The sequence below is a fragment of the Egretta garzetta genome, unplaced genomic scaffold (assembly GCF_000687185.1).
Source record: "Egretta garzetta isolate BGI_Z169 unplaced genomic scaffold, ASM68718v1 scaffold369, whole genome shotgun sequence".
NCBI classification, from domain to species: domain Eukaryota; kingdom Metazoa; phylum Chordata; class Aves; order Pelecaniformes; family Ardeidae; genus Egretta; species Egretta garzetta.
The window spans coordinates 2013296-2034782 of NW_009260837.1; the positions used below are offsets into that span (position 1 = coordinate 2013296).

Genomic DNA, 21487 nt, shown 5'->3' on the forward strand with positions numbered 1-21487 from the left:
GTAAACACTACACATTTGTGAGTATAAGACACTTCCACAGCTGTATGGAGGACATATTTAGGAGTTAGCTTTAGTTCTTAACTAAAAATCCTGCTCTAACAATCCCCCACTATCAAGAGGATAATGACATGGCTGGAGATCTCTGCAATTCATATTCCTAAGGCTTTGAAAATTTCATTAATTGACTGACCCATCTTTTTTTTGTTAAGAGGGAGCAGAGGCAATGCCTGCCACACTCACCTGCAGTGTCCCTTCTAAACACTTTACAGAATGGCTATGATGTAGATTCAGGCGAAAGCCACTTTCCTGTTGGTTAGTTTCAAGGTTCTATGGCAACAGTTGACAATTAGAGATGAACCCTGGTGGGAAACAATGAGGGATAAATCATAGCACAGACAAATCCCTCACCTGTGATGTGTTGGCAGAGGAATTACTATTTGCTTGCTGTTGATGAATTTGTGCAAGCTGCTGTTTCTGCATTAGTGCCAGTTGCTGTTGATGTTGCTGGTATTGTTCGGCTGTAAATGCTGAACAAAATATAAAACGAGAAAATACTATATCAAAATATGTAGGTGTTGTGTATATAAACACATCTATTTTATAATCCTAAAAAAACCCCCAAAGCAAACAAACAAAAAACCACCACACCACAGCAAGTTCCTAAGTGCCTTAGTGCACCTTTATGGCAAAAAGGCTATCATCCTCCCAGAATTTTTTTTTTTTCAAATTAAGCCTTCCCTTAAAGCTGTTTCTTAGTATACAGGCTTTAATTGCTCTGCTGCATTTAGCTCAAGATACCAAAAAGGGAAGATATGAGGGAACTAAAACCACAATCAAAGCCACCAAAAACTCTAATAAATGATTAAAAACAAGTTACAGGTAGAAATGGCATAACTGTTTTCACTTTGTGAAACTACAGTATCTGCAATTTTAGTAAAGTATGCTTATACACAAAACTCAGTAACTGCATGCTTTCAGCCCTCACTCATAGCATTTTAAAGGTAGCGAGTACCTACAATTAAGATTCATATTTTCGTTGAAAAAATTAAGTTGGGCATGCTTACAACTCTGCAGGCTTTCTAGTAGAGTATTTTTGCTGTTTTTAATCACGCATGTACAAGGAACTCCATCAATACAGAATTTGATAGAAATACATTCCTTCTCTCTAAGATCTGTGAAAGCTGACCCTGTAGTCAGTGCATCACAAGTCAACTAGAATTTTATCCAGCTAGCCCACAAGTATAAAATTGATAAAAACAGCATTATTTGTACAGATTAACAAGGGGATGCCCAACAGTGCAGGGCTGGGGAGTCATTAGTTCATTAACTAACTTCATAAAAAAAACCACCAAACAACCTAACATTTTGGTTTTGTTTTTTTTTTTTTTTTTTCAATTTACATTTTCAAAATGAAAGGAAGCCTCAGGTTTTAATTTAAAACCGAATCAAGGCTGGAATGTGAATCCCCTTCCAAAACTCAGTCTAGGATACACCTTTCAGATTTTTCCTTCAGTTTTATCTTCAGATTGTACAGATGCTCCGTAAGTGAAGTAAATAGCATCCGTATTCTAGAACACAGCAGAAGTTGCACCTTTAGGGCAGTTCTCTACTGTTTGGCAACAAATCACCACCACACTTGAATACTGTTCACAAATTGCAATTTTTACTTTTTTTTTTTTTTTAATTACTCCTTCAGGCTTGCTTGCCTGAATAAAATCTGTTTCTCTCAAAACTATAACCATCTCCTGCTTCTGGATACAACAGGGTTCTGAACAGCAATTGTAACCTTATGTATAAACTTGAATAACAAGTCCATACAAATGGCTAACCAAAGAAAGAATTAATATTTGGAAACAACCAGAGAAAACACCACTGAGCATGCATTTTTCCAGTGTATTTGTGGGGTTTTTTGTTTGTTTTAGTTTGTTGGGTTTTTTTTAAACTTTGCTCCAAGTCTTACTATTATGTACTGGAAATATCACTAAATTATTACCAGCACTTTGCTATCTGAGCACTTGAAGTTATAAATTTTTATTCAGCTGTTACATTAAAGTTACTGTTTTTTTTAACTAACATGCTTTAGCAAGTAGGGATGTAGCACTCGTCTATATTGCCGTAAGTGACAAACTACTTCCCAATACTCTTATAGTTAAACCTCACTTCAACTTGCTTCAATTTCTTCAATGTTTTAAAGTTATTCCTAGGAGAATAGCTTAGTAGTAACACCATTCATAAATGCCCTTACTAAAAAAACAAAACAAAACAAAAACCCCACAAACCCAAACTAGAAATCATAGACCAAATATTCAGGATTTCACTGTTTAAAGTTTAATTCTACTTTATATAAACTAAAACCCCTTTAGATTTTTTAAACTGTCACCAAACACAGAAGTTAGAGCAAGAAAGCTTTAGAACACAAATATTAGCACGTAGAAAGCTGAGTAGCAGCAGCAGAGGGAGAAAAATGGATATACTGTTCTGGTACTGATAGATACGTCATTTATACTGATCAGTTAGTAGTGACTTACTGTTTTTTTAAAAACACTAAAATTTGGAATCGGTATGGTTTAGCCAACATACTGCCAATGATATTGAAAGTTCCACGTATTAGTAAGGTTATTTTATTCTACAGTATGACACTGTAAACATACTGCTTAGGAATAGGTTGTGTAAGTGATGTAATAAAGACAACTTGCAGGCTGACAAAGAGGAAAATGGGCAAAGGGGATACGTTACACCACCATCTTCAACCAAATTAAAGTTTCTACCATCATAACCATCTCACTTTTGTCCATTCCAGTAAGTAAACTTAAGACTTGAAAGCTGAAACTAACTTATGTATATTTTAGATTTTAGCTATAAAATAGATTTGTAGTAAGCACAGTCACCTATGTTGGTTTAACCAACTCCAAAATATTTTCTTTTGGAGAATAACAGTAAATACAGTTTATTGAGACATGCTGTGTTTGCTTAGGGTAGCCATTATTTAGGACAGTCTTGAAGTGTTCCCCCTTCTTTCCAGAAGCAATATTTAGAAGAATTCTATTTTTCAAACTGTGCATTGGTATATTTAAGTAGTCTGCCACCCTTACAGCTGTAAGTTTCCCACCACTATGAAAACAGCTATACAGCTGTAAACAAGTGACAGAGGAACCCCACTATGACCACCACCCTCATCTATAGTCAAACTGCTTCTCTTACTGCTGCTCAAATATCCTAACATACTTAACAAATACTGCCTTGAAAATGCTATAGAAATGGCTATTTACCAGTCATATCTGAAAATACACTCAAGAACAATTTATTTCAGGTTTTTCAATTTAGGTTAAAACATTCAGTGAAGTTTTTGCTGCTTCCCGTATTAAAGGTAAAAGCCTACTACACATTTCAAAATACTATTTACAACACTACCAGAGATTTACTGTGAGATTCTGAATTAATGAGTTGCATCCAGTTTAGAAACACAACACTGCCCATAAAGGACTGATGCAAACTACAGCCTCCTAAAATAATCTGATCAATGTTTCTTCTCCATTCCACAGCATATCGAGACATGCTCAAGTACCAGAAGAGGTTATGGATCATAACTATATAAGCTAGCTCTTCCCTCTCCACACTAAATAAGTACTATGTTGACGGTTTTACTGAACACTATCCAAACCAAAATTAATCATTACTTCTTTTGAAGACCTGCAAACTAGGATAGTATACTTTATTCCTCTTCTATTAAAAGCCACCATGTATTTTTGCTCACTAACACCATCAGTAGGTTTCTTCCCCTCCTGCTCTCAGTCTATATTACACTTCAATTGAAAAAAATAAGCCTACTGACTGCGAGATAGAAGTTGCTTCTAAAAACTACCACTCCCATGCACAAGAAGTGTTTGTACTTTACATGACAGTACTTCCACCTGTTTAACCTTACATATTCATCTTCTGGGGTACATAACTGTGACTGGAATTGGGGAAGGCTTTCTTGGGGAAATCACACATGTGCTCAAGCACAGTGAAATCACGGGCGTAGACTGACTGACTGTGCCTCTACATCTGCAGGCATGGTCCTAAACTTCTCAAAGAACTAGTGTAAATTCAGCTGTCGCCTTTAAAAAGCAGTTCAAGTAGAATGCATTGCAGACCGTAACAACGTAGCTGGGTTAACTATACGGCTTGCAGAGATTATTTTTTTCTCGCCTGCAAAGCTGGCATAGATGCAGTTGCACAGGTGCCAAACTTAACATCTTCTTAACATCACTGTCTGTAGAAAAGCAGTTACAGTGTCCCTAAGAATTTTCTTCCAGGAATTTTATTACCTCTTCTTATTTTTATTCTGAAGGAGAGAGAAGGGCACTACTGAAAAATCTTTCATCTGTCTTAGAGAAAAATGGTAAATGTAGAAGCAGCAAAAATTAATGTCATCTTCTTTTGTATCATACACTGGTCTTTATCTGCCTGGAAAAAAACGCAGCAGGCAAGAAGGAAGCCCGGGCCTTTTCTCTACACTTAAATCAGCAACCACATTTCTAGTAACTCAGAAGAGTACTGCTACACAAAGTTATGTATTCCTCGTATTAGCGGAGACCTTCAAGGCTTTAAAAAAAATTAGTAAAGCAACAGACAACTGAACAACAGCTTCAAGTTAAAAAGAGACAAAAACATAACATTCAATGCTAGAGACAACATGTGAGATTTTAAAACAGCTTCTTTCTTCAGCAGCCCTAGACAGGAGCGCAGTATTTCTCAACAGCATGCTAGGGTCACAGTGGTCGTGGTTCCATCATACAGTAATGACTATTTAATACTACAGAATTTACTGAATTGGACAGTAACAGAACATCCAGCTTCATCCACTACACAGAATTCACTGAGGGCTTGAGGTGGGAATATCTCAACCACCACTACTGATACACTGTAAGTAAGAACGTTTCAGAATATCTCAACTGCCTTTCATGGCTTACAACTGTACCTTCCCCCGAAACTTCTACATACATACATAGGGTTGTGGAGTCTCCTTCTCTAGAGATATTCAAAACCCACCTAGATGATGTCCTGTGCAACCTGCTCTAGGTGAACCTGCTTTAGCAGGAGGTTTAGACTAGATGATCTCCTGAGGTCCCTTCCAACCCTTGCCACTCTGCGATTCCTAAACTTTAGGTAATCTATGCAAGTCACCTGACTCCTTAAATTAACCTAATCCAACTCCTTTCCTAACCTTAAACACTAGGAACCTGTAAGGCACAACCCTGCCAGCAGTTAGCCACATCTCGAGATGGTTGTCAGAAGATGGGTAGCTGAAGTTTTACTGAGAGACTAGGCTGCATAAATGATTCTTTCTTGTTTGTTTGCAGCATACTCTTCTGAATTGCAACAATTAAAACTCAGTATGTTTCTGAATTGTTTCTGGTAGAATTCCAAGTTACAACATTTCAGTTGAGACAACATTTGGGATTTTAAGTCAGTACATCACGTTATGCTGTTAACCCTCTTCATTTAACAGCTTGGGACAATGCACGCACCTATTCTGCAACTGTATTAGTGCTATACTTTGGCAACAAGCAAGAGAAATGTTTTCTGGCTTAGATTGCAAAAAGGAATGGAAGGTAGAAGAAAAAGCTTCAGGAGTTTGCAGCTATGAACACAAGAAAAGAAACATTGTACATTACTGAGACTGACTGACAGGATAAATGACTCCTTTATCTCCTTAGCGACAGCCACAAATCTTGTGCTGTAACTCAATTTTTTAACAACACACTACACTGAATATGTTTTCCTACGATCATTTACATGACTATAATCAAGACATCTGTAATCTCTGAGATAATTACATGGCATTTTTTTGCTCAAATTAAGCCATTGAATAATATCTTTCAGTTGGATGATTCTGTTTACATATCTACCAAGTTCTGTGGGATGCCGATACTCAGCAGGTGGTGTTTTCTGGAGCAGAGTAACAGTGATGCTGTCAGACTTCTTGAAGATCCATAGTTCTCAGTTTTATATTGCAATAGAAAACCATTTTTACAGTGCTAACTAGTTTTACCACAACGTTTACTGTGTACTAGCTTTACAATGCCGTGGCTTACATTTAGCTTCTCTGAAAATGCAAGTCCTTCCCAGAAGCGGCCGAGACCAGTGAGGAAGGGGCCTAGCTATCAGTGTTTGTATGGTAAACAGCCAGAGCCTCCCCTCCTGACTATTTCTGCAAGTTTTACTGTGAGGTGACTCACTAGTTTTCACCCTGCTTCCCTGAAGTAGGAGAATACAGATTTACAAAAAATTTGACCACAAGAACCAGTTTCCTAAAAACCAGGAAGCATATTCTAGAAAGCAGAAAATGCACGTGTAAACTCCCGGTCCCTCTACTTCCATTCAGGAAGTGAAAAGGAATGCTAGATACTCACTAGATTTGCCAGGGTAACTGAGCAAGCTTTACAGAGTAAACACAATGGCCTATCCAGGTAAGCGTGTTTTTTTAAAAAAAAAGTTTAAAAAAATTTAATACCGAGGGACTCAAACAGCTTAAACCTTTCAGCAAATGCTTCAGTCCTGTTAAACATCTAAAGAGTTAGGTATTTAAATTAGAGTAACTTAAAGCACTTGCTTCGTAATACCAAGTTAAGGATCTGTTCTCACAAGCAGAAATGTTATTTCAGTAGGAAAATGGAAGCATTAGGATTATATTGGGTTCAAAGAACCCCTCTAAAAATCCATTCAGAGTACTGGATTCCCTGATCCTTCCAGCTGAGGTGATGGCCATTAAAAAGGCAGTTTTGACCAGGTAACAGAAGAAAGATGACGTAACTAAAGCTTCCAACTGAGAAATCCCATGAACTACAGAACTGCTAAAGCCGGTGGAAAGGTGATATATCATGTTACAATGTTTCTTAAGGGAAATATATGAGAGCATTGCATCCCTGCTGTATAAGAGAACAATTAGTGGTTACTAATGCCAAAGTGCATGCAAAGCAAACATCATTCACAATACTCAGTAATCCAGAATACCACATTTTTAATCTCTATCTTACAAGAGATGTTATCTGGCTTACATTGCCTGGTTAAAGATTTTCTACTGTATAGCAAGTTCTCACCAGTGAATTCGGAAGATTGGAGAGACTTAGAGCCATCAGTGTGATTTAGTATTTGATGCACCAGGCCCAAAGATGTTTCACTTTCTGAAAAGAAGTTCAAGATTGATTTTACTTAAACATGGCATTATTAGACACTATGAGAACATGAATCATTATGCCCTTGATTATTACTACAACAGCCTTATATTTCAGCCCAACAGAACTTAAGCGTGAAATTCCTAACATCAGAACTCTAGACTTAGAAATTATAAACCAGATACAAGATCTATATATGCACTCCCTACTTAATAGTGGAAGAAAAACAGACAGAAAATAATTAATGAGGATTTTTACTAGCCATTGAATGAAAGCTAGAAATGCTTGCTATGCATTTATATTTGTCTGCCCACTGAAACACCACAGGCCAGTTGGGGTACACACCGTCTACTCCGCAGTTATAAACATGACCATCCTTGCATGGGATGCAGACAAAGTGTAACAGTTTACATAAGCCCAAAGATCCAGCACTTTGGAGCAAAGTATTACTCCAACTGGGTTAAAGCTGAATGAGAACGTCTAGTGTAACTACAAAGTCTCTAAGTCTCCAGAAGTGCTTGGGTTTTTTTAGTAAGTGTTAACTCTTCCCCCATCCCCAGTCACATTTCCCGGATTAAAGAGGCTTTTCCTTTTAAGATTTCCTCCTACAACTAAGCCAAAGGTGGGCTATAAACATGTTACTCCCAAGGCCATTGCTTCTTCAATTAGGATCTCAACATCTCAGCCACAGATGGGCCAAGACTCTTAAGTTACAACGGTAACTGAAAATGGCCATTACAAACATCAGTATTTTTCATGACCAAGTTTATCCTGCAATGTGAAAATAAGCATTTGGAAAAGGGAAAACGGTAAGACAGCAGTGTTGAGACAATTTCAGATATGAGGGTTAAATAAAAAGATCTAAACACAGCCAGCGATGGCATGAAGGCATGGAAAGGTAGGACAAGTCCTTCTACTCTGGTGCAAGGAACTGCCACAAGGCTTGAGGAGCTTCCTCCTACTTCCTTCTGGGAAAGGGGTGCCTGAAGATGGGTGTCAGGAATTCTTAATGAAAACACAAAAAAAATGGTATAGCATAGATCCATCAATCAACACTACAAATTTGGAGATGGAAATGCTAAACATATTTTGGAAATAGAAGCATAGTTCACCATCCTGCTAGACCCCCTAAGTGTGCAAACTTGCTTTTAAAAGCAGGTTAAGAGATGCAAAAGAAGTATCCAGGTTTACTCGGAAAAATGTTATTTCTATGGAATTCCCACAGAAAAAGTTACTGAATAGCAAAGCACAACTTGCAGCACATCATCTAAATCTCTAGTTTACAAGAAAATGCAAGGTAAGCTACTCTGGATTCTTTAACTATATTCTGGATGCCTGGAGTTTTTCATGTACAGTAAGGTCTACATCATAACTGTAAGTCAGTAAGGCTTCCGCCAGAATACTTTAGCTTCTTCTCAAAGAAAGAATTACAAGTTTAGTGAGTAGACTCTGGTTAACTGCTAGCCTCTTTAGTCTCGACAGCTTGCAGATTTTCCTTTCAAAGTGACCAAGCTTCTGGATGAAGGCAGAAAAGAACAGAATGCAAGACAGTTGCCTGGTCCTACTGTAGAGCCTGGGAACCATCGCTCAAATCTTTCAGCGGTGACCGGTATCTCTCGTCTGCCTCCTAAACACAAGGCTGCAACAGAACTATACATGCTGTACAGTTTTAAATGTCTTAAACTTCTGATTATTAGATGCAAGCGTTCGAAAATATGAATGTAACATATTTAACAGCAAGTCTCCAGCAGAAGGCACAGTCTCTGTAATGTGATGCAGTTCAAAGACTACCATTTGCCTGGCAGAACTAGATCAATCAATTATTATAAAAGAAAGACTAAATTCCTGGGACACAAATACTTCAGATGAATGTTCATGCCTACTGTACAGTCCAGACTTAAGACACAAGCTCCACCTCTGAAGATTATGATTCAGAAACTTGTGAGACAGCGAGCAATATACGCTTCTTTTCTGAAGTAATTTTGTTGTATTTTGTTCGGAGGGAATGGCTTTCCCACTGAACAAGTTACTCCCCCACAAGAACCATGCTTTTACACCCTTGCCTGATTTTCAGTGGTGTTCTGTATAACACATGCCTGAAGATCCTTGAATCAGCTCAGGGCAAAGGATGCTTCTTCAAAATTCTTCAGTAAGATGAAAAGGCACCACCCTCTTCAAAAATGACACTACTTTTCTTGGCCACTTGATCCTGCTGCCAAAGTCTACCCTTCAGCACACGACAAGTCCAGTACAAGCCCAGTTTTCAAGCAGCTTGTAAGGGGTTGTTTTGTTTGTTTTTAAGAGACATGCCTTTACACACAAAATCTCAATGCAACAACTTCATCTTCCACAGATCTTTTACGCTGAGTGCTCTGAAAGCTAAGTTGCATTTCTTCAGGGTCAAAGGCACTTCAAAACTTTTATAAAGACGCCTGGCTCTTTGGGTAAAACCTCTCTCCGATCTTCAGGATGAAAAACAATGCTTCCTGTAGTCAGAGAATGGTATGTCACAGCACAGCTTTTGTAACACGTCTCTGATTAACAGAAGACCTGAGATACCGTCTCAACTTCATGCCTGTGCTGGCCACATACAACAGACTTGAAAGGCAAGGTTTTCCATGGGAATTTTTGTATGTCAGCAGCATGTTGCCTGAATCATTCAAAGTGGAAAACGTGCACGACTTCTCTAAACTTCTTTAATATGGAAACAGAAAAACCTTATCATGTGAAATTGCAAAATAAACACAGCAATATGATCATCTCTGCTGGCCACTACAGAATCACAGGATGAGCTTAATCTTGAACATAAGCAATATGGTTTTATCACAATTCACAGTAGCAGCAAAAGGATAAAAGGATAAAAGGATTTTTAAAGAGAGAGATGCATTAAGAAGTTATTTTCTGGTAAAAAGACCTACTGCCGCTTCAAAAACCTAAGAGACAAAGAGAAATAAACCTAAAAAAATCCACGCTCACAACAAATGCACAGCTTTAAAGGCAGCTAGAAAATGGAACACGGACACTGTATAGGGTTGCAAATCTGCAGTAGTGACTACTAGAAAAGCTTTAGTACAGATGTTAGATACCTGATGGTTTTTTTTTTTTTTTTTTACAGTATTTGCCACAGAAAGTAAGACTACATAACTCAGTAGCTGCAGCCCCAACCAACCTGCACCTTTGAAGAAGTCAAACTCATACATCCGAGACATACAAACACACCTGTATTCTGTGTAGACAACGTATATTAAAGAATCATTCAAGAAACTGAAAAGAGAACACTAGAGAACAGAACAGCAACAAGATGAACTAGACTGTATGCTCCTTGCAAACATCTACACCTAAGCAGATTATCATCATTACACCACATACACACAAATTCATATACACCTCTAATACTACAAGAATCCCAATTAAGATCATAATTAATTATATGGGTACAATCTACCTAGTTATATTAATAACAAGTGATTATCCAAAGACTGTGATAACTAATGTAAATTATATCTATAAATTCAGACATAGGGTTTTTTTAATTATTATTTCATTCCTGTATAAAAGCCTAATAAAAATATGAATCTAAACTCTACAACATTTAAATTTGGAAAAGCTCAGAATACTAACTTAAATATTTTATACAGATGATAAACCATCTGCATGGAATTCCAAGCACAAAAATAAGTGTAACATGCCAGGTACTATATGTATGTATTACTTTCCCATAGGATTCAAAATGCAACCACACAAGTAAAACCTTGTACAGAACCCATCACCATAAAAAACAATTGCATTTAATTCCTAAATGATGCAGATAAATATCTTAATCTTCTATTTAAGGAAAAAAAGTCTGTAGGGGTGTGTGTTTATTTATATACACATAAAGGCATATGCTTTAAACTCAAATCAGCCAATTTTTCAAGTCTGTGTTATTCCCCCCCACACACTTCTAATGGTTTTATCACAGTTCAGACTGGCTACTAGACAGAGGATGCTCTTATTCTGTTCCAGACTTTACTGATTTGAAACACTGGAGGGGCAGAATTTAAACATCAAAAGCCGTACTTAGATCAGAAACCAGAAGAACCATCAGTTCTAGGACTAGTAAGTTTCCAGCCAGAAGAGTTTGTAGAAGAGAAAAGAACTGGAATGTGGGCAAGGACCTACTCTAGGACAGCATGGAGAGAAGCATGAGATAAATCAGCAGAACAAAGCTGCCCACTAAGTCTAAAAATGCAAGGAGGAAGAATTTTCAGAAAACACACCCCAGGTGGTACAGGAAGGAAAGGTAAAAAATACATTGGAAACCAGGATAATTGAAGTAATCTGATACCAGGGCAACACTGAGCAAATCTCCAAAACATCCCACAATCCGGGGAGTTTATTAGGCATACCCATCTCTCCCTAACCCACTCCTACATGATCCAGGTTTTCTAATTTGTTTCTAAAGCCATAATTCAAAAAGGCAAAGAAAACATGATTCTAGAGAGTCCTTACAAAACGGTGAACTTTTAAAGTTATTTCTTTGTAAAAAACCTACGTCACTTTACCTTCTATAAAAAGATGACATTTAATGTACTGGCTGATCAAAATCCAAGAGTTATTTAAGTTACATTCTAACTACATAAATACCAGCCTTCCAGTGTGAAGAACCCAATATAAGGAGTGATGCTATCCAACAGTATTCCAATTAAAAAACAATTAACACCACATCAAGTTTTCTTTTCGAGTCAAGTCCTCAATTCTGTAATTCAGGTTCTGTAAGATGTAATCTGCCACTTGCTGACAAGATGTAGAGGTGATTAGTCCAAGTTCTGCCAAGCATGAGCAGATGCATCACTGGGTGTAGGCTGGGTATTTTTTGGATGGGAAATGGCATTTGATTTCATGCAAGTTCAAATAAGAATTCATAACATGCCGGGATTTTAAATACAAACATTTTAACTAAACATTTCCCACCACTACCACACCTTGTGTTAGAAAAAGTTAGGAACTTGATATTTATATCAGCATTTCAATCAACATATTTTCAATTTTAAAAATTCAGATCTTGAGAGTCAACTTAAATTCTACACAATACTGGTTTCTAAACCCTCCTATTTCTGTAACTGTAATTACATACCAAGGTAGCATTTGCATGAATTTGAGATGCAGTACACTACTGCTAGCAATAAATACAAATAAACATCTATGTAGCAAATAAAGAGATAAAAGTGAAAGTGGGCTGTTACCATCAAAATAGACCATGATGGGAAGTATTGATGACCTAATAATATTCTGGACTTTCTGAGTCAAGTTTAAAATTTCTAGAAGCAAGTTTCTCAAAATAAACATACCAAGATGTGCTGAACCACTGCTACTTTTACTTTGTATAGAGGTACTGCATGTCTGGGTCCCGGGTTGTGCTGTGCCTGTTCGATTTATACCCCTGTATAATTTCCTACAGGAGAGTTCATCATTGTCACTGTCATGTAGGGATGGTGTCCGAGGCCTAAAATGCCGCCATCTACATGATTTGATATTGACTAGTATCTGACTGAGGTCTTTTGAGAAAGATTTGTCCGACGAGGTATTTGTTTCTGAGGTATTGGCAAATTGACTGATTGAGGAGTGTTGTGATGAGGAAAACATTTCCAAATCCAGCTGATGAAATGTATTATCGTAGTCCGAATGCGCTCTGTCTAGTAGCACCCTAAAAACAGGAAAAGAATGCAGAATTACACAGTGACAAGAAAATACCAATAAAGTCACCAGCTTGCCATGTGTGCTTGAGGACAACAAAGGGATAGAATAAACTAGACAAAGTTGTTCTAGAACAAGCAGCCCTCCCCCCAAACACAATGCATGACCATATATGATTTTACAGTAAATAGTACACTGAGGTTTCTCTTCACATGTATATTCTAGCTTCTACTGTTTGAACAGCTGATGTACATCATCATGTATATATTAAGACACTGCAACAACATATAATTTTAAATTTTTTTTTTTTTTTTTTTTTAAAAAATCATCAGGCTGGACAATGGAGTTCCACAATGCAAAGAAAAAAAACCTAGAGAGTAAAATAAAATTGCTTAAGTAACTAACCATTTATAAGTAGCTTTTGATAAAGGTGCTTAGAATCAGAATGCCTGAAGTCCTTAACTCTTTGCTATTTCTGACAATGTCTGAAATGTAAGTTATTGTCACTTATAAGTATTCCCCCAAAATTCTCCTCTACAACTAGCAAATCACCAAGTATGGACCAAACCAAGAAAAGCTTTTTCCAAAAAAATTTTGCTATTTTTAAAGACTACTATTTGAAGACAACTATGCAAATCATTTAAATACAAACCACCAATCACAACTGAAACCATACATTTATTTTCACCTCAGAACTTGGGAGTGCCAGCAACAAAAGCCCCTAGAAACATTTAAGAAAACAGTATTAAAGAGGCTTTCACTATCACAAAATAAAAATGGAGACATTAACCAGCTAAGGAAACTTGTATCAAATGGAAGTATTTAAAAAGTCAATCTCTCTGATGTCTCCATTTTTGAGGTTCTGGGTTTTTTTAACTTTGCTCTTTATGTCCAATATTTTTGGTTTTAAATTTTTAAAACCAGTAGCAATTATGTAGCACTTACCTTCCACCACGGCCGACCCGTCTTCGTGCAAACCCAATACACCTCTGTGGTACAGTGAGGGTGGTTAAGCAGTATCTGTAACGCACATCTCCTAATCTTCCCTCTTTAGGGCTACTCCATGGCCAGTTGCCAGGTTGGTCTAAATGAGGCTTAAAATAATTTTAAACAATTAAACACAAGATATTTTCCTGTAATGATGCTCTATCTCATGATACATAAGGGAATTCTACTTACAGCATAGTACTGACAGCCTGCTTTCCTACGGAAGGCGAAAGGACCATCGGGATCATTCTCCTCCTCAGCCTCCGAAGAACCAGACAAAACCTTTAAAGAGGGGATAAAGGGTGCATGAGGAGAGATACTGGTAAATTAACGATTTTTACTTCTTTCCCCAAAAGCAGCACAGAACTCTAGAGGTCCTACCTGGGAGAGAGGTTCTTCATCTGAGCTAGGAAAGTCATACTGATTCAAATCTTTAGCATTAAAGACTGGCAGTGCAGCAGGACTTGTCTGTTGAGGAGCAGCAGCAGCAGAAGGTAAGACTTTTGGCTTCTTCTCATACTTTCTTTTGGGTCTAATAACATCAGGTTTATCTTGCTGCAAGAGAAAAGAAAAAGGAGGGTAAAATTACACACACAAGCAAGTTAGATTAAAACTGGAGTTTTAGAAAACTTCAGAAAATGTTTTAGAAAACTCCTGTGTAAGCAAGCTAAAAAGTGAACTCATCTCTCCACCATCCTGACAGCAAAACATGTAGTTGTTTTATGAATATTTGTATTTCATTTCTAGTAATTAAAAAGTTTAATAGATGAGGTGGAAGCAGTCACTGTTTGCTCAAATCTGTGCTAGATAATTTTATACATTTTGGTCTACTTCTCCAAAATAGTACTGTTATCTTGACTGCTAGTGTTTTATCTCCACTGACACACCTTTTTTATTTTCTGACTTTTTAAATTAGTAGGCATTTATGCAGCATTATTACTAAGTCCCAAAGAATGTTTTAAAGGAAAAAAACCAGACTTCTCAAAGATACCTAGAATCTCAGAAAATCCTCTAAAATTTAAACACACTTGCAAAGTCAAGCTTAAATGAATTTCCCAAGTTTCCAAGAAACAGGTTTCTTTCAAGCTGCAAAACACTGCATTGACCCAACATCACTAATAGGTAAGTACACTCCAGCAATCTCAATTACAGTGCTCTGCTATCAAGGGAAGTATTCACCGATTCAAGCCACCTTGTCAGATTCAGAACAGACTTTGGACTTCCTTCTAAGAAGTCTTTGTTTAAAATTCAAATTATACCTTAGCATTTCTCCTGTGTTACCTGACCTATTTAATACGTTCAGTTGTTGGCACTGTAGCTATGCTTTGTATGAAACAAAATTAAGGCCTGCAGGAAAAAAAGTGCTGGTCAGCTTTCTAAAGTAAGGTTATTTGATACTTTACTTAAATACAAAACCACACAAAGATACAAAGCATGCTGGGAATATGAGTGAAACATTTTTAAAAACAAACAAAAAAACCCCATCCAGATTAAAATAACTACATGAGTTTAGAATAAGATATTGGACAAAGGTATGACTAACGAGGTAAAACCCATATCTAGGTAGTAAATACAGTTTTGTACAGGTTATCCTAACTTTATGGACACTATTGGAGAAAAATGTTCATATCACCCAGAATAAGAATACAGTCGCATGTGTCCTTTTGTCTGTAGTCATCTATACTTCCTTTATTTCCGCCTTGAGGAATGCCAGTAGTCTGAATGTTATCCTCATAATTCCAACAGAACACAGCATTTTATTCCAATTGCAGCTTTGCTAGTCTACTTCCAGTTTCAGCTCCCTCCCTCAACCCATCCTAAAATTCTGTATCTTACATATGTAACAGCATGAACTAGAAACTCTGTTAACTGACTTTACTCACTTTAACTTTAAATTCTTTCAGCTCCATAGCTTCTTGGTGTTTAAAAGGACTGCTGTTAGTCACAGGAATGATGGGAATAGCATAGGTAGGTTTAATCAGCTGCCGTTGTGCCATGACCTCAGACATGATCTCTCCACTGTAGTCACCCAAATTATACCTGAAATCAGAATATTATTTTCTTTAAATTTGTTGGAATTTTTACAATGTATGTCTGTAAATAAATGCAGAACACCAAGAAACACAGACCAATACTTGCAACTTGGGGTAAAGGGATGCCCAGGATGACAGCAAGAAGTACAGAAAGCATTGCTCCAGAAAAGGGGATTAGTAACATGGGAACTCCATTGCAACGACTAATGCTGACAAGTAAATAAAAGGATAACTACCCTGTAAAGCCTGTAAACCATCTTCAAAACATAATGAAAGGAAAGTAACAGAAACAATACAATTATCACTCAAAAGGTTTTAAACAGTGAGGGAGAGTGCCTTATTCATGAATCCTCCTCGTGTGTTATGTAATAGTTTCACAACAAGCAGATCCATGAAACGTGTAACATCTGAAGTCCTGTGAAAAGTGCTGAGCTGAAGTGCAATTTTTCCATTCTTTCCTCTATTCAACAGCTTATTTTCTTGAAAAATTTACTGGAAATTCTTTGCAACGTCTCCCCTATTTCTACTGAAAACGGTCAGTATTTGAAAAAAGCACCCCTGGTAGAAAGGGCAGAATGACATTCAACTTGTCTTCCTAAGAAACCAGACTAAAAAGTTAGTTTTAGAGCTTTAAAATGCTGACTCAAAACATTTGTTTTCAAACACAGATGCTTAAACTAGAGAAGTCTACTCAGATTTTAAGTATCAACCTAAAGAACAACGCCACATTGCAAATGTGATTCTCGGTTGGTTTGGAAAGTGACAGCTGACAAAGCAGAGCATTTGGTCTTCAGCACAGCTGACAAACAGGATGTCAAAAGAAGCACTGGTTGGAGATGAATCACAGAACAACATGTTACACTGTATGAAATGCTTATTTGTTTTCCTCAAGAGGGTATTAGATCACGGTTTGCTAAAAAAGAACAGCAATAACGAAGAAAAAGAATGGTAATGACTGGAAATGGCCTTAAAGCTAGGTGGGATTTCCTTAATCTATGCACTTAAATTTAACACAAGTTTCCAAATGAATTTACCTGAAACTATGATCTCTCTTCCCTGTGCAATATATAGGATATAGACATACATTTGAATACATGCACATGTGTAATAAAACAGTATGCATGATAGGTCACTTTCCCATAACAAGCAACTTGCTAACTTTTTATGTTGCTCTCCATAGCCATATATGAAGACATGCTATCCATCCTGTAGATGTGAAGAGAGTCTAATCTAAATACTTATTTAAAAAAAAAAAAATCTCACTCTTAAGTATTGGGAATTGTGGGAATTGGAATACAAAGTACTTTCCAAAGCTTTCTGCAGCAAATTTTCCATAAACATTACCTCTTTTCCATAATTTCCAGTGTTAAATGCAGCAACTCTCTCTTGCTTTTTTCCCTCCTCTTTATCATCTCCAGTATGGTTACTGCACGACTCAGATCTCGACGCAGCTTAAGCATCTTCTCGTAAGATGCTTCATCATTTTTTCGATTCTGTAGATATATAGTGTATATGTTTCCCCACATCATTTACTTTAATTCAACTGAGTTCTAAGTATTTATAAAATAGTGTAATAGTATATATTACTATATAAAAAATATATATTTGTATATAAAATACAGCTATATAAAAAAACAAGTTATCAATGAGCTACAGCTTACCAACACCTTAAGTAGGTTTAGCAGTAGATTTAGTGAAAAAATAGAGACTTCTGTTCAATAGCTGTCCTAAAGTAGTTTCTTTTACGTTTTTACCCTTGCAAATTAAAACAAAAGAACACCCCAAATGTTATTATTTTATACTACATAGCAGAATTGTTTCTTTATATAAGCTACTTTTAGAGAGGGGGAGAAAGAAGAGAAAGAAAGCTAAGGGAAGCACTGATCTACTTACTTTTCGTGTCTGCATCTTTTCTGTTCGTCTTCTAAAAGCAACGTAGGGATCATTTGTGCTGGAGCCATCTCGCTTCTCTTGTTTCACTGCTGGAATAAGAGAGGGACCTCGACAGTTTTTCCTCTTTTTAATCCAGTACTCATACACTTCTCTAATCAATTCATCATCCTCCTTCAGCAACAGCTTGGCCTCTTGCAGGCTGACTGGCTAAATGTAAAACACAGCATGTCACTTTCATATAGCAATACACAGAGTATGTATTTCAAACTCTTTATTCAAAGTACCACTGTACCTGCTGACCACTGCCCTTTTCTAGTCTGTCTATCATCTCCTCAAATTGCAAAGGAGAGATGTCCATTCTTTTCTTCAACTTATTCACAAAGATCTCATCTTCTGAATCCAAGTCATAATCCGGCTGTTCAGCATCCAAACTAAAAGCTAAATGGTAACAGTGAAAGTTAAAGTTAGTTTTACTACAGAAATGTTTTGTTCTCATAACAGTGTCTGGAGTACATAACCAGATTCTTCTGAAGACAAACCAAAACTATTTTTTTTGAATGTTGTAGTAACACTACTTTGAAGTTACGTCTATTTTTTTCTTGAAAAAAATTACACCATTAAAAATCAGGAATAAAAATTCCTATCTATTTGGCTATGCTTTTGTTAACCCATGAAACTGGCAGTCATGCCAGCTAGCAGCTTTCTACCTCATTGCTTTCAGGAAGAAATTTTTACATTGGTCAAAATTTTCAATGCCGTCTAGCATTCTGCAGTTTTATGGATTGTATTGTCAACAGTTGAGACTTCAGCCCAAGCACGCGTTAAAGGTATTTCTACCAAAGTGTGTGCAGACTGTATTACAATGACCTTACACATATTCTCATCAATTATTTTTGTGATGTAGATCAGCCAGCCTGAAGTGGCCCAGCAGGGTCTACCCTAGGTAAGCAGGGCATCTTCAAACACAAGTAATGTTTTACAGAACGCAAACAACTGTTCTGTTTTCCACAATAGCCTATGAAAATGCAGCATTCTGCATTCAAAATAAGATCTCCGTAGTTCTCATGCCTCATTCAAGTCTGTAACAGATTAATAATTCTTCCCCAGTGCATACCTGGAAATACATTGTGAAAAGATTCACTTAATATATAAATAGGTAAAATACAGCTGGAAAAAAAAAAAAAATCACCATTTCAGCTCTTAGACCACTAGATAAGGAAAAGAATGAAAAAGCATAACCTTAGCATCAGAACGGAAGACTGCCAGTATTAGTCTCTCCATTTGCCTAGGAGTGGAGCAGCATGCTCTAATACTTTAGGCCATCACTGAAGGTCAGACTGACACAGAAGTCTAACGTTTAACCAAAGTTAACTAGGCATGAGATCTGTTTACATAGTACAGATGCTACTTTATAAATTCTACTAATCACAGCATGCAACAGAACTCTGCAACAGATAATATTTTTATAATGTTTTCAAAAGTTCTCTGAAGTAATGAAGTGCTCACATCCAGGGCCACATCCAAACAGAAGAGCTGCTGTCTTCCAACCAAAACAAAATCCCAACATATTTGCAAGTTATCAGTGATGGCAAAACCCACCTATTTTCAGAGGCAGAAATCCAGGCACAGGCAAATACTACTACTACTACTACCACCGCCATTTCTGCCTGTCTTCCCAATCCACTCTACCGCAACTTATGCTGGTTAAGCTTCAGGGGACAGGTACTATTTCTTAACTATGTATTATATATTCTCCTCTTCAAGTAGATTTGTGTCTGTCCTTGCTAACAAACCTAAACTTCCCTACAAGCTGTAACTACTGAGTATTATAGAGGACAGAAACAGGTCTTTGAGATTGCTAAATTTAAAGTATTAACATATAGACACAGATTCAAGGACATCTATTTCTTGATCAAGAACTAAATCTACCTCTTCAGTAAGAATTATGTATTCTTTTAAGTGTTGGAAAAAATTAATTCTGAGAAGACTGTCTTGATGAAAGCTCAATAGACATTTAAGAGTAACCTCTTCAACTACTAAAGTTATTGCTGTAGACATCAATAAATGAATTGAATTACTTACGCTGTATGTGAATCAGCTGCTTTGGCATTTTAAATTCTCCAGGATATATAGATTCATAGTACGCAATATTACTTTCTGCTTCTGGAACCGGTATAACCATGTTATCCCTCTTCTCTCCATATACTTGTTGTGCTGAGATAGCCCGTTGGAGATGATGTTCCTAAAACCCAAACAAGTCAAGATGAAAATCTGAGAAAATATTTTCAGAGCTCAGACTTTTTAAAGTTGAAGGAACTCTATTTCTTTGCAAACACTCTTACTCCAAATCCCAGAAGCCAGACAAAAAAAAAAAAAAAAAGAAAGAAAAAAAAAATCGGTATTGCACACGACTCAAAATGCACTCCGTAACCGGAAGGTTTTTCCAGTAGGTGGAGCTCTCCCTCTTACATAAACACACACACTTCAGTTACTAAACTTAGTAAGTCAAGTTGCATGTTCTTGGCTCACCAAGCCACATAAATCCATCTTTACATATTTCTGGAGAGACACTTAAGATTGATTACACATACAGATTATAACAAGTAGCTGCAGACAGATATTCACTCTGGTATTATTCTGTATTTGCAACAGCCATTTACTGACAGTGATATCAGAAAACCAGAAAGGCCTGCCATCATCGCCTATGAAGAGAAGCAACTATTTTTATGCAGAGAAGTGATTCCTAAAGACATTCTTGTTTATTGCAATGCTTTCTATTATCCTCATTCTCCCCCTCCTACTCTGTCAAATAAAGTTTATTATTAAACTATAAACCATGAGGGTGAGAAAACCTAGCTTTTAGAAATCTGCAACTGTTTTTCAAGCTTAAAAGTAGATGGCATTTGTATCTGTTACTACAATGCAAGTAACAGATTGGAAACATTATGAATGCTAGTAATTTTCTAATGCTACTATTCAAATGCATTCCATCCTTCCTGTGGTGCTGCCAAGACCGTTAAGTAGCATCAGCAGAGTTCATACAGAGCGACCAACAAAAACCCACACAGCAAGATGTGCGCATGTATGTAAGTGGTTTACTGACAGTGTAACATGGTATTTTTTCCCCAAGTACCAAAGCTGGTTTCTTAAGTTTCTAAACTCAGATGTTCCTTCCTAAGTGTTCAGTAAACCAGTGGTCCATCAGTTGTGCCAATACAGTTATCAGTGAGATGCTATAAACCAGATTGCTGAAATACCCAAAACAAGAACTGCAGCAAAGGGTGGCAGGGATAACCGCTTTTAATATGTAAGTAAAAACATACCAGTGTTCATCCGTATGATCTCATTACACCTTTGCCTGACTTAAATCTACCTACTCTTCAGTACAAATAAGGCAATTAGCACCTGTCTAAACTTAAAAAAACCCAAGAAGTTATAAAATAGTCTTTACTGTAAAGTGCAGAGTTAATGCAGCTTCAAACTAAAACCTGCTTCAGGGTATAATTCTGCTACAGGGATTCACGGGATTTTAGCCTATTTTAACCTTCAAACAAGCTGCAGATATTTTTTCACATCTGTCCTGTTAAAAATTTTCTTCACAAAAAGAGACTGATCCTGAGAATAAGACATACCACAGTCACAGGTAAAACTCACTGGACTGATTTTGATCCTCTAGTATTTGTTAAACGTAGACACATAGGTCACCTAGGAGATGTGGCAGCTAAAATTCTTTCTTGG

The 21487-nt window shown here is 36.9% G+C and overlaps 1 protein-coding gene across 7 annotated transcripts in view; it reads right to left on the reverse strand.

The window, feature by feature from the left end:
• EPC1 (enhancer of polycomb homolog 1) overlaps positions 1–19991 on the reverse strand; it is a 25434-nt gene extending 5443 nt beyond the window's left edge. The window contains exons 1-12 of one of the 7 annotated variants that reach the window (XR_004843069.1): positions 19832–19988; positions 18042–18187; positions 17750–17956; positions 17201–17349; positions 15707–15863; positions 14205–14378; positions 14016–14105; positions 13782–13930; positions 12491–12846; positions 7044–7169; positions 409–527; positions 241–327 (exon numbers count right to left, since the gene is read on the reverse strand). Coding sequence is in view for 6 of the 7 variants with exons in the window: in XM_035902440.1 (XP_035758333.1) it covers positions 241–327; positions 409–527; positions 7044–7169; positions 12491–12846; positions 13782–13930; positions 14016–14105; positions 14205–14378; positions 15707–15863; positions 17201–17349; positions 17750–17956; positions 18042–18187; positions 19832–19931 (1860 nt within the window). In the remaining variant the exon portion in view is untranslated. Of the gene's footprint in view, positions 1–240; positions 328–408; positions 528–7043; positions 7170–12490; positions 12847–13781; positions 13931–14015; positions 14106–14204; positions 14379–15706; positions 15864–17200; positions 17350–17745; positions 17957–18041; positions 18188–19831 lie in introns of those variants that run through there. The other 6 variants (XM_035902440.1, XM_035902436.1, XM_035902438.1 and 3 more) reach the window with 6 other exon arrangements.
• Positions 19992–21487: the final 1496 nt, after the last annotated feature.